The sequence below is a fragment of the Pyrus communis genome, chromosome 6 (assembly GCF_963583255.1).
Source record: "Pyrus communis chromosome 6, drPyrComm1.1, whole genome shotgun sequence".
In the NCBI taxonomy this organism is placed as follows: Eukaryota; Viridiplantae; Streptophyta; class Magnoliopsida; order Rosales; family Rosaceae; genus Pyrus; species Pyrus communis.
In genome coordinates, this window is record NC_084808.1 from 23128567 (window position 1) to 23142831 (window position 14265).

General features: G+C 37.9%; 2 protein-coding genes across 5 annotated transcripts; one reads left to right on the plus strand and one right to left on the minus strand.

Moving 5' to 3' along the window:
* Positions 1-120: 120 nt before the first annotated feature.
* Positions 121-2986, minus strand: LOC137738106 (small ribosomal subunit biogenesis GTPase RsgA 1, mitochondrial-like). The gene is made up of 5 exons (XM_068477716.1): positions 2185-2986; positions 1499-1720; positions 1201-1395; positions 882-1075; positions 121-342 (listed from the first exon to the last, which is right to left on the minus strand). Exons 1-5 carry the CDS (start codon positions 2842-2844, stop codon positions 156-158), a joined length of 1458 nt encoding a protein of 485 aa, XP_068333817.1. The 5' UTR covers positions 2845-2986; the 3' UTR covers positions 121-155.
* Positions 2987-10653: 7667 nt separating this feature from the next.
* Positions 10654-14038, plus strand: LOC137738110 (F-box/kelch-repeat protein At1g67480-like). 4 transcript variants are annotated; one of them, XM_068477724.1, is made up of 4 exons: positions 10654-10766; positions 11614-11684; positions 11772-12643; positions 12864-14038. In XM_068477724.1, the coding sequence occupies exons 3-4, from the start codon at positions 12159-12161 to the stop codon at positions 13492-13494; spliced, it is 1116 nt and encodes a 371-aa protein (XP_068333825.1). In that variant the 5' UTR covers positions 10654-10766; positions 11614-11684; positions 11772-12158; the 3' UTR covers positions 13495-14038. The 4 variants fall into 4 exon arrangements, with proteins under 4 accessions (XP_068333825.1, XP_068333822.1, XP_068333823.1 ...); XM_068477721.1 differs by having other exon boundaries at positions 11802-12643; XM_068477722.1 differs by lacking the exon at positions 10654-10766 and adding an exon at positions 10780-10996 and having other exon boundaries at positions 11802-12643.
* Positions 14039-14265: the final 227 nt, after the last annotated feature.

Here is a 14265-nt window from a genome sequence, read left to right on the forward strand (position 1 = left end):
GATTTAAGCATGATTACAAGTGCAAAGATCTCTGAGATTGAATCGGTTGCCAATTACAAACGTTGCTTGCGTTTCACTACAGAAGACTCCGGTAAGTTATCGTCAAGTTCAGGGCTCAAGCTTAACTATTTACAATGTACGAAAAATTGAACTTTCTACTGGCTTTCATCCCTCATTGCCTTGAGAAACGGATCATTTTCCTCATCTAGTAAGTTGTCATCGTCCAGCTCGTCTAATTCATCGAGCAAAGATTGGTTCATGCTCTTGCGAGATACTCTCCTGTGCTTCTTCAGCTCCAACCGTGGTTCAGCTTGTTGAACGCCCTTATCTCCCGCCTTGTACCTGCAAACAATGTGATACGTTCAGGCTCAGAAGCAGGACGTACGAAATGTGCAAGGTACTTGAACTTTGTGCTAGAGAAACATCTGTACTACATTTGTGTGAGTAACGAGACTAAACCAGAACGTGATGTATGAGAACGATATGCCAGGGATCCAATTGAACTACGATATGGCAGATGTTACGTCTGCACAAGCACCACACGTGCCAGGGCTAAGTTAAACTGGCATAAAATTATGATAACAATTCTTTTTTCTGTGCACATCAGTGTGACGGATGCATAGATTCTCATTTTTTTGTAACACAGCAAACAAAGAATTTACAAACACTTCAAGCCATAAGGACGGTGAAATGGTAGCTGTTTTCAATCTACCACGAGGTTTCGGTAGAGCATAACATTCCTCATGTTACACCGCAAGTTCGTAACAACCATGGTAATGCGTATTATCCGCATTCAAGTACTTAAAACCACAGAAACTGAACTATTCTGTCAACAAGCATGCATAACTGGGACTAAAAACCTACATGTAGTTCGAACATACCTTACATCACCCTCCTTTTTGGTTCCGTACGTCCTCAACTGAAATTCCTCTCTGATTCTGATCTCATCAAGAAGTTGGAAATAGTATGGATATCTTTCCCAATCAGCACTAACGACGCACCCCGGTTCACCAAGATGCAGGCAATCATTGAATGAGCATTTTGCAGGCTCACTGTCACTGAGCATCTTCCTGATCTGATAGGATAAACGCATAAGTACCAATAGAAAGTAACAAAATGCAACATGTGCCAGCAAAGTGATGGGAAAGGAACTTATGTACATGAATCAAGTGAAAGGCATCAAATAAAAAGTACACATACCTCTGGGAATGTTTGTGCTAGAGATTGCTTGGTGACTTTCGTTAAACTAGGCTGGTTGAAGCCAGGAGTGTCAGCAAGATAACCCCCGTTAGACAATGGAAGCAACGAGACATTGCGTGTAGTGTGCTTCCCTCTGCCACTTCTTGTTGAAACCTGTCCAACAAGCTGGTCCCCATACCATTTGCTGCCTAAAATCTGAAATACGTACAGAAAACAACGGAGATATGAGCACCAAACTCACCCTAACGAAATCATAGAAACAAAAGAAAAAAGAACGAAGGGAATGATTGAAACCCACTGGATCAAACAAACTTTCCCCTTCTGCAGCATCAGAAGCATGGTGGTTGCTCCTCAAAGCATTAATCAGACTAGACTTGCCAACTCCACTTGGACCGACAATGACACTCGTTTGATCTCTCAATATAAATGCAAGAGAATCAAGTCCATGTTTTGATTCAACACTGCAAAAAACCGGCTTGTAGCCCCACTTATGCAGCCTAAACTTCCATGCAGCCTTCGCCTGCATATTTAATCGAAGGCTAGCACGCTTAGGAATCAATACAACCAGAAATGAATATACTGAAGATGGGAAAAGATTACATAGCAACTTCTAAAAGCAAACCACATTTAGCATACCAAAAAGAATAGTTCCAATTCATGTTCCAATTCGGTTAAAGTGCTAAATTTGAACTGAATTAGAACTCTTGCGCGCTGCCTTACCATGAGAAATTCGAAAGATTCATCACCAATATCAAAAACTCAGAGCCAGTTTGATATTCCATTGAACTATTATACGAAAACAATACAGCATCAGACGAAAAATTCAGAATCATTTTGATGCTGCATTGAATTATTATACATAGAACTTACTTATCTAATCAAGATAAGTAAGTTTACTCACATAACACAAGAGATTAACAACAATTAGAGCTAAGCAGCCAAACTAATCACCAAAATTAAAGTTAATGAAGAATCGAATCCAACCTCTTCGTCAACAAGCTCAGACTTGTTGAGAGCGAGTGTGAGCGGAATTCCGGTGGACTCGGCCTCGATCAAGAACCTGGTGAGCGCGAACGGCTCGAGCTTGGGCTGCTCCATGGAGAAGAGCACGAGTAGATGGTCCACATTCGCAACCGGAGGGTCAAGAATCTCGGAGCTCCGCTGGTACACATTCTCGATCATGCCCCGGCGGTCCACCCAATCAATCGACCCTACCAGCACCTTGTCCCCAACCAGCACTCTCCTCTTAATTTTCTTCAGCACCGCCTTCACGACGCACAGCAGCTCCACTTTGCTCTCTTCGATGCTTCTGGGAGGCTCCACGATGACGCGCATGAAGTTGGCTTGGGCAGCGGCGACCGTGCCGACGGTCTGGGACTCGTAGAGCGGGGGCTTGTCCTGGGGAGAGAGGACCGGGGCGAGGGAGGAGTAGTCCTTGAAAGTGTGTTTGGCTCTGAGGAGCTTCTTGGTCGGGGGCTGGGACTTCCTGGAGACGTTAGGGTTCTGGTGCTGTTTGGCTGCGACGACGGAGACGCACCGGAGAGTTGAGATTTGGCGGATGATTTTGGCGACGGTTGGGAGGGCGGCGGCGGTGGTGGGGATGATGGTGCGATGGCGGAGGATGGACATGGAGGAAATTGGCATGGAGATTGTGGGGGTGTTTGGTTACGGAGATCAATTTGGTTTTGTTGCCGATAATCTGTTTGGGAATTTGGTTCAGTTGGAAAGGGGATTATGGTTATGGAGACTCTTCATTTCTGTTATCGGCAGATGGGAGACTCCGAGACCGGACAGGCAGTTTGCAATTCTCAGCTGAGTCGAGACTGACTATTAAAACGACGTCGTGTTGGACTTCATGGTTTGGACCAACACTGGCGCGGACTTGGACTAAAAGCCCAATATCAAAAGGGAAGAAAGGGAAGTAACCCAATTATGTCCAGAGGACTTTATAGCTGTATTTAGCCTAAAGTTTGGCCTCAAAAAATGCAACCTTTCTTTGGGCCTTGTAACATGTAGCCTTTCATTTAGACCCAACAAACATGTTGTTTTTGTCGTGTTTGTGTTGTTTTCGTGTCACACCAGTTCGACTTGCAAGTATACAAGAATGATGTGTACTTGTTGTAGTGATAAAAACTATGATGTATGATTATGACGGAACTTTGTTGTGAGTGTAGCGGTTCGTTAATCATGACCTCAAGTTTGACGTAACAATAAAAAGTTTTAAGTCGTTTTGTCATAAATATAAAGTATTTCCCTTCTTCCTTCTCGATTCTTCGTTACTCTCATATACACTCTTTCTCCATCACTAGCACCAAAAATAAAAATTAAAAACGAAAGAGTTATCGAGCAGCTTTTAGTTTTCATCAAACACAGGACGAAAGCAATCAATTCAAGAAATAAAAAAAAATTAAATGTCAAAATTTGTAAGTTGGTTACATATATTATGACCTTGTGATTTGGTCATACCACATAGTGTTTTGGCAATCTTATCCAACGTATGGGTGGAGTGAATGTTATTATTTTATCTTGGATATGAACACAACCTCATTTATACACTGGCAGAGAAAAGAGATGTCCGAACTCTTATCCCTTCTTCTATGCAATACAGCAACAACTTACGTTTCATGATATGTTGACTCAACGATTATCCCTAAACCAAAATTTAAGACTAATTGAAATCCTCCCACAGGGGAAATACCATGTTTATTAAAGGTATAAATCTGCCTACCCATAAAAATAAAAGCACTATTATAATAACTAGTGTATGTATAATATATAGACTCCTCTATAAGTGCTTTTAAAATAACTAAAAGCAATATTTCAACCAATCTTTAGTAAAAATGCAAATAAATTATAAAAAAACACTTAAAATGTTTTCTACAAGAAGCACAACTAATACTTATTTAATAAACATTTTATGTATTTTTTAAATCCAAAAATATTTCATTAAAAACCATTTTTAGTTATTTTAAAACAGAAGATAGGCAAGCATAGCTATCAGATCATAGCCCTTATTGACAAGTTGCATGAGATTCTCCACCAAGCCTGAAGCAGATCTTTTCCCACGAACAGGTGTTCCAAGTAAACGAGAGAGGATCTTTGCCGGATCTTCCTTGTGAAGATCAAGAGGATTCTTCAATTTCATACGTTTATTGTATATTGTGCGGTCAATTTTCGTCAGGTACTATTTATATTCAATTTTAAATAAAAATTTTACAATAATTTATAACCGTATAATGTACAATGAATAAATGTAATTTAAGGATCGCCAGATCCTCGTCCAAGTAAACGAGAGCTGTTGAGGCAGAAGATGCCTCCCTTATTATTAATAATAATTGCTGTAAAGAATAAAGTGTAAACCTGTATGGTTTTGGGCGGCAGAATAATGTACAGACGCATATATGTTTAGTTGCATAATTCTCATATTTATTAAGCTAAACATCTACCGCTTTTAGATTTTTAGAACATTTTAAAAGGAAATATCAAATGTAAAGTATCAAATTTAAATTTGATGCCATATCATCATATAAAACTTCTTATTCCATCCGATATGTCTGATTGTTTCATTTTTTTATTTTTTATTTTTTTTTTGTAATACTTATGAGTTTTTTTTTAACGAATGATAGTATTTATACTAATCTTCATAATTGGCTAGCAATAATGTAAAATACTTATGAGTTAATTATTAAAGAAGGTGGAAAGTAACAATTTCAAAGAAACAAAATAGGTTGTATTTATTGTGGGCTGTACTGTTAATCAAATTAAAAATAATTTGACATTAACTTCTCTTGCTGTCATTTGTTACGCCGGGAGCATCTCCTTCAATCCAAGTTAGCATTTGGTTCATCAGTTGGAAAACATTCATTTTTTGTCCACTTGATATTTTTGACATCTTCTTTAAAGATGCTCTAATTGAATTAGGTGATTCCATGCATTTGGTTCCACATTATCAATGTTCATGGGTAGAAGTTATGAACTCTATTAGGTCTCAGCTCCCTTTAATTCCTTGAGGACCACAACCGAATTTTGATTCTACCTACCAAATTAAAAGTTTGAGATATTTTGGGTTTTCTTCGAAGAATCGAGAAGCTTAAATTCTTAATTATTAACGTTGAAATTAAAATGAAAATTTAAATCCAAATGAAAATATTTTTGATGGTTGAGGAGAAAGTTTTCATCTATAATTATGAATCCCCCCAAACAAGTGTTACCGAGTTTCAAATCGAGTTGATTCGCAAGTTGATAATTATATTGGAACACTTTGTTTAGGGGTGTGATTAGTGTTGTTTTTTTTTTCTGTCCTAGTCACAATTAAAATGACTCACTAGCTCGAAACATGAAATTTGAGATCTTTTATATTTCTCTTATTTATTGTAGAACCGTAATCCGTGCCCTAATAAAAAAAAACTAACTAACCGTAAGAACGTGGCGTTCTGTTCTGCCCATAACTGAAAGGCCAAGCTACCCCATCCGCCCCTTCACCCACCATGTCCGCGTGTGCCCACCACACCCGTCCAATGGCCCATCCGCCGTCGACTTCGACCCATTGTTCTCAGTATACGCTTGACCTACCTAATCACACCCACAGCAACACTAGATAACGGATGAGGATCCTCTTTAGGAATTCTAACATTCTATTTATTCATCGTGCATCATTTGCTTAATTTTTGTTATGTACAGTTTGTATTTAATTATAAATAAAAAAAATTAAAAATAATTTATAGTCGCACAATATACAATAAACAGATAGAATGTAAAGATATGGATAGTATCTATATCCCTAGACAACGACCTTAGTAATCCTGCCACAACACAATGCAGCAAATCCAAACATAAATTACATCAATGCCACGGAGTATTTTTCGTGTGATTGTTAGACGGTCCATTACATATGTAAGTTGTTTCACGTAGTGCTAAAAAGATACTCTATTTCATAGCATAGTCCTACTATAATATATCAGACCGACCTATGCAAATGTTTTCCAATGGCAGAACCGCATATAGTGCCGATTTATGATATATACAAAAAAAAAAAAAAAAGGAACATAAAAAAGAAATAATAGTACAAAAATCATTGCAACTGCTTTAATTTTTTTTTTTTTTAAACAAATACGATATTCATTGATACAAAAAAGAATGCTTACATAAAGAATGATATGATTCATATTAATGCTCATCGATAAAAATCTTATTAGGGATTTCAACATGATCGAAAAGAAAATAGCATTCCGTATCAACAAATTACAAAGTTGTACTATCCTAAAAAATAAGATTTATAATTTGTTTGGGCCCGATTTTACATAATCGACTCGGCATTGGATGGACAAAATATTTGAATCGCTCTTAGGATAAAGATGTTTTTATTAAATTTCACGATAATTATTCTGATTAAAGATATCCAGTTATTATCTATCAGAGTAGTTATCTTGGAGTTTAATTAAATCAACAAATAGATTTTTTTTTATCCAAACAAGATTGTAGTTGGATTCCATCTTGTCATATGGCCTTCATGCATGGTTACGGCTGAATATATCAGCATGGGGTTTGATTAGAGTTGTTGGATGCATGGTCTTCATGCATGCATAGGTAACTTGCAGGTGGGATAAGTTCTAGTAGCAAATTGGATAGGTGTCTGCAACGTGTGGGGCGTATAGGCATTGAGAAAAACAAGGTGATTGTTTTGGATGTGAAAAGAACCGTGTGTGACCATCCAACAAATTCAATGATGGGGTAAAGATAAGTCAAAGTTGGAATAAAATAGGATTAGAATGTAGAGTCCCTATTTAACATCCAGATTCGCATGTGGTCATCGTTTTATTTCTCAGAATATTCCAATACAAAGTCTTTAGGTGCAATTGAAATGCTCTGCTTATCGTCCATGTCGTGCCAAGCAAGTACATCAGCCCTATAAATACAAAGGCAGTGGCAACGAGAAAAGGACGTCCAATTCAACACACAACTGCCATGCGCAAAACCTCTCAAACATCTTGAGATTTTTTATTTTCTTTTTTCCGCCGACACATCTTCAGTTTGGATAAACAGCAATGTGAAGGCAACCGGCGAACACCTTCAGTTTGGATAAACAGCACTGTTGCCGTAGAATCAGCCGACCGATGAGCACCTTCAGTTTGGATAAACAGGACTGCGTCGAGGCCTGGTTACCTATCTGAGTCTCGGTTGAGAAGGGTTTATGAATCCTTATTGGCAGAGGTCATATTATTAGCCTTCTCGGCGAGGTAAGGTGTTACGAGTTACGACATTTGGCGCATTGAACGCCAAGTGATTTTATGATTGGATACTCACAAGTGAGTTTCAGAGTTCGGCATTCTGACGGCCAAACCACATTCACCATCAAGATATACATCACCTTGAATACTTGTGTTCGTACAGTCTGGTGTCGATTCGATGTGCTTATACTCTCACGAATATAATCACTGTGACCGAATCCGACGCCGACGATTTGTGAACTTCGCAGAACTAGCAGCCTTGTCTTCAGGCTTGAGAATCCAAAGGCTGAGATTTGTTCCTTTCTCGGCCGCAGTCGCAAGATAAAGAAGTCAGCAACGCGCTCAACACAACATCAACAAATTTTACTCCTCGGCCGACGAGTTGGCACGTCCCACATTCAACTGAAGGACGTAGTTAGCTTATTAGTTACTTTGCCTGCGCGCCACGTAGGCTTGGTAGTTTTTAAGGTCAGCATAATTACATTAGAAAGTTTCTCAAACCAAATCAATAGATGCTCTAAAGTCAAACCCAGTTTTGCCAGTCGATGTGCCCTCCTCAAATTTTTGGACTGGAAAAAAACATGCGATGAAGTAATATGGTTGAGTGGCATTTTGTGATTTGTGCATGGTAAGAGTAACTGGTTATCAAGCATATATAGTAAAACTTTTATTAAGTTAAAAGTTGGAATCAAATCAATTTTATAACTTTAAAAGAGGTTATTACTTAATAGAGGTATAATTAAATAGGATTCCTGAGATGACAGTATGGAAATACAAAAAGTTTCATGTCAAAAAACTATAAACATGCTCGAGAAGTTAGAAACATTTTGGTTTCACCAAAAAGGTGTCCAGTTGCACTATAGCCTCACTTTGTATGCTTTCATTTATTCTCAATGATATCATACTCTTTTTAAAAAAAAATAAGTAGGTGTTTATGTTGACGAAGTATTATGTACCTGAAAGCACAAAGATGTGACATTAACTCTAAAAACTAAAGTATTGTCCCAAACAACTTGAGAGAAAGATTTTAGTTCATCTTAAACTTTTATTTGTGATATCGCATATTTTTGTACTTGTTTACAATAATTACTATGTGTAGATGTGTTTTTTAAGATGGGACCAAGAAAATGGAGTTATTCCTATAGATAACTGGTCCCAAGTTAAGATCGGAATTTTTTAGGACTAAGGAAGTTATTTTTTATAGAGTGTTAGAAGTTTTATTGTATCTTTTATTTTGTTTTTCATCAATGAGAGGGGGAATTCGAAGGTGAAATGTCCAAAATTTGAGCAGAGTCACTAAATAAGAAACGTAAATATGGTAACCCTGATTACTAAGTGAGTGTTATTGACTACCTACCAATGAAAATCTGTCAAAGTACTTAAATTCACACGTTTGAGACATGAAGTTAGTGACCTTTTGTAGAAGGCTTATATAATTAATCAACATTTTCTCTCCATTTTATGTGGTAGCTATGGTTTTTATGATGTGATATACACGTTTGTTTTGAATGAAATAATGATGATATGGGGTCGTATTAATTAGGTGTCATGCATTTTCAAAGATTTGTTCACATTAGGTCTTTGATTTATGGGATTTTTTCAGTAAAATATTGGATTATTGACCATACATCTAACATTTCATTCATTCGATGAATGTCCCACAACAAAGCATACTAGAATCTTCATTGATTTATATATAGGTTTGGCGTTTTGTACGTACTTAGCATGATGTTGAATCCAATATACTTCTAAATAATAGCCTGTTTAGGAGTGATTTTGAGAAGGCATGGTTACTGAATTATGACAAACACTTTCAAAGTGCTTCCAAGAATCACTCCCAAAAAAAGCAGTGGTCCGATTAGTCATCATATTTGCCATCTAAAACAAACAGTGGGGAAGTACTCATCGGTAGGACTGAAATAAATACCTCTTTCTTCAGGAAAAAAAAGGAGGGAAAATTGAAAAAATACAAAACACAAGGCCAAGAGTACAAATCACAAACACATGAGAAGAAAAAAAGAAATAACAAAATAATACAAGCCACAAAAATACGAGATAAACTTACAGCAATGTAAGTGCAACTTACAATTCAACACCACTATTACATGTACACAAGAAAACCTTAACTACGTTAAGGATACTCATTGTATGGACGTTCTTCTTCAATTACACTGCTAATACTAGTAGATTGTATGTTTTTAGGGGTTCTATAACAAACCACCTTTGGAATTGACATATCTCAATCAATATAGTTTCTGAAATTGAAAATCGATCATTTGTAAAAGAATATTGCAAATCAATGTGATAATTCCGTCATAAATCTGTAAAAAAATCTGTTATGTGCTGATGTAACACTAACTGGGTTCCAAAAATTAAATTACATATTAATATATAAATTAAAATTGTAAAAAAAAAAAAAAAATTTATTTTTATTTTGATGTAATTATATTTTATTTCAATTCTAATTGGTATATCAACAAGGTCAGATTCAACTTCCCAATGCCCCATCTTTCCTCTTAAACTTTGCCGTTCCATCCCATCTTCCCGCAAATGTCCACACAGTTTTGTCTTCTGAAATAATTCACAAAAAAGAAGGAAAATCCAAAAAAAATTAATATTGTATAGATTATTCTTTTTTCTCGTATCATTCCAAAAGTGCTTCTGAGAATCTGAGTCGTCCATCACTTATCTTCACGACTGACTGCGTTGACCTGTCAAGTTCCCACTCCGTTGACCTCATAACTGCTCCGGTCAGATCATTCACACACAAACCAATCTCCGAGTCAATACACCTTAGAATTACCACACCGGTCCATTCCCGACAATCAAATAAAACTAAATAAAATGATCACGCGATAAATAAAAAATAAAAAAGAAAAAAATTCTCCCTTTATTCCGGGAACAGAACCAAGGTCGTCCGTTTCGAGTCCGGATCATGTCGGATTCTCTTTGTGAAAATTCTAAAGATTCGCGAATTATATTTGTTTTTTAAATATTTTTATTTAAAAATAAACATAAACAGTATTTGATAAAAATTAATCGCACAATATACATAAACGAATACTATTCACAAATCCTCAAAATCTTCACCAAAATGATCGGAATAGGATCCTGTTGGGTCTGCTTCCGAACCCTGACGTGGTCGGGGCCTTTTTGTCAGTTCAAACTTTAATCCTTTTCCCTTGCATTTCGGGTCCTTTAAAACTCCTCTTCTTCCGCTTTCTCAGGCACCTCATCAAAAATTCCGATTGTTTCTAATTTTAGCCTCCTCCTCCACACGTTCTAATCTCTCTCCAATTTTCCGCAATACTTTTTTGGATAATCCCCCTTCTATTTTAGGTAATCTTCGTTAATCCTTTCTGTTAATCTCAGATTTACATTCCTACTTTTGCTCTATATATACATATACATGCTCTTGTTTTCGACATTTCCTAATCAGGCTCACCTTCCATTTTCTCTTTTTGATTAAGTTTATGGTGTTTTCAATTCGAGCGTTATTCTAATCTAATCTAAATTACGGGAGAAGATTTTGGAGAGCACACTGGTTTAGCCAATACGATTACGGCCAGGTCTGCATATGGTTTATGCTTTAATTATGCATGATTATGTTTCACTAATCCCAGCTTAGCTTAGCCAACCCAAACCAACATATTTGTTGATTTGGTGTATTCAGATTCCATTCAAATTTTGTTGAGAGTGTGAATCTGGCGCCGGAGAATTAAACCCTTGGCTTATAGTTTTTATGATGTAATTAGAGCGGTTTAAGCTTCCAGGAGCAGAAATTTGTGCATATGTGCACACATTTCTTGGCTATATCTTCTTTGTTGGTGTGAGATTTCAGTTGATGGTTTTTATATAGATCTGGTTGTTTGTGCTCCATTTTTGTTGTATCCGGGCAAGGATGTTAGATCTGGCGGAACCACAAGCTTTTACTGTAAATTTGATTTTACTTTAACCACTTTTGAATCTAATTAGCTAAACAACGCGGATAGGTAGGTTTCTTCGTTGGCCGGTCTGAAATATTTCTGCCGCCGGCCTTGACTATGAAGACCGGTAATTGATCTGCTCATCACTTGTATCAATCTTATGCGTAATTGCGTAATTGCGTAACTGCCTTATTGTTTGAAGTGCTTGTATTGTGTTATCTTTGAGTTGAATTTTGTTGACTCATTTGTGATTCATTCAGGTGATTATCAACCTGGACATGCTATGGAAGTCACTGGGGGCTAAAACCTGCCGAGTATATGGCATTGACTGGTATGATTTCTTCCGACCTATCTTACTCGGTTATTCCTCAACTGCAGATAGAATGTTTATCGTTTTTGTTCCTTTTCGTAAAACTAGGCTCCACTGAGTTTGCTCCACGATATGCAGATACTTGGGCAATGTGTGGAACAAGAAATAAGTTAGGGAGCAACTACTTTGGGAGCAGAACTATTGTTATGGAATTTGGACCCGACTGGACAAAACACAGAAAATTGCCAGCGTATACTGCTTGTGTGGTGCGTTCTGCGACATATTTTATGCCTTGGTCTTGTAAAATTCCTATAGGTGACGGATATCATGAATTCCTTTACTCAAAAGTCTGCTGTTGAAGAAGAATACGCATTTTTGGGGGATACCTAAGCGGTCATAGGTGAGATAACCTGCATCTCCTTTGACGTAACAAGCTTCTCAATCTACAAAATTCTGGCTTTTGTGACTGAAAAGAAGAGATTTATAGATCCAAATATGTGCCGATCCAATTCGGTCAAGCAAGATGCACCAATTAGTGCAAAAAGCTATCGCAGTTTGACTTCTCTGGAGGTAGATGATTCTGACAGCCCCATCCTGCCGGGACTGCCAGATGACATAGCAAAATATTGTCTAGCGCTTGTTCCTCATTCAGACTTCCCTGCTATGGGTGGCGTGTGTAAGAAATGGAGGTATTTTCTTCAAAGCAAAGAACTTATCACTGTGCGGCAATTAGCTGGGTTGCTTGAGGAGTGGCTCTATGTTTTGACAACCGATTCTCAAGGAATGGAAAACCACTGGGAGGTTTTGGATTGCCATGGACATAAGCACCATGTTCTTCCTCCCATGCCTGGTCCAACAAGATTTGGATTTGGGGTGGCGGTTCTTAATGGAAAGCTTCTTGTCGTTGGTGGATATTCTGTGATTCCCGGGACCACCATTGCATCAGAAGATGTGTACCAATACAATTCTTGCCTCAACAGGTTTGTTTTGTGTCCATTTTCAGTGATTAGTCTCTTCCTTTAATTTCCTTTCTGCAAACCCTTCATAAAGTATAAGAATTTCCCGTATTTTTCCTTACCATGGCTACTTAATTTCACCGGCATGATTGGACTGTAACAAATGCTGTATGTTAAATGGTTCTCCGGACAAGCTTAACTTCGTAATATATAATGCAATCTTATAGTTCTTTCGTAATTGTAGGTGGGGCAAATTGGCAAACATGAATGTTGCTCGACATGACTTTGCTTGTGCAGAACTAAGTGGTATGATTTACGCTGTTGGAGGATACGGTATAGATGGCAGCAGTCTATCCAGTGCCGAGGTGTACAATCCTGACACCGATACTTGGACCCTGATAAGCAGTATTCGCCGTCCTCGATATGGTTGCTTTGCCTGTGGATTTGAAGGAAAGCTGTATGTTATGGGCGGAAGGTCCAGCTTCACAATTGGAAATTCAAAGTTTGTTGATGTCTACGACCCTGAGAGTCACACTTGGGGTGAGATGAAGAAGAATGGTTGTGTCATGGTCACTGCTCATGCTGTGCTGGAAAAGAAGCTGTTCTGTTTGGAGTGGAAGAACCAGCGGAAACTTTCAATTTACAACCCTGACGACAATTCTTGGGAGATGGTGCAGATTCCGTTGACAGGAAGCACAAGCATCAAGCTCCGATTTGGGATACTGGATGACAAACTTCTGTTGTTTTCGCTCGAGGAGGATCCTGGTTATCGTACTTTGTTGTACGATCCAAATGCAGCACCAGGATCCGAGTGGCTGACTTCTGAGGTAAAGCTGTCCGGCCCCTGCTTGTGCTGTGTTACTATCAAGGTGTGAAACTGTAAGGTGTGCCCGAAAGTTGGAGGACCTTCGTAAGGCTCTAAAAAACAGTTGGTGAACTTCAAGTATGGACTGGATTTTAGCACTCTTGTGTACCTGCATTTGTTTGTTCTGTTGCCCGGATCAGGACTTTAGGGTTAACGTATTTTGTTATGAACTTCGTCAATGCACGGAGCTCAGCTTCAGCTTCGTGCATTGGTCGGAGTTCAGTCTACTTTTATCAGGTACTTGATTTGGGATTTATTGCTCTCTGTTGTTAATTAACTTGCTTGCACTTGATTAATCCCATCGGCTCACTTTGGGAGAGACAGTCTGGCCAAGGCAGAATATAGCCTACGCCTTTAAATCTAGTGGTCTCGTGGAAATGTTAGAATTTGAAGTCAAGTATTCTCTTTGTTCTAGATTCGTGTCAAAACATGAGTAATTCCCACGTTAAAAACTTTGTGACGACGTGTGTCATGTAAATGTGCCCAATCGGAGTGAATTGAAACGTTTTTTGCCATTCCGGACTCCCTTGAAGTTTAATTCAACTCTTTGGGAATTGAGATACGTCACGCTTCGGGAAAAAAAACCGAAGAATCTTCAAAATTATGAAATTAATCTTTTCACGTTAAAGGTGGGCGCTCTCAAAATCTAGTGAAAGAAAAAGCGGAAGTAAATGAGAGATTTTTCAATGTAATCGGCACACAAAATAATTCCTCACGTATTACTATATAAAAGATGAGATATGTGAATTAAAAAATTAATACGATAAAAAACAAAATTTCT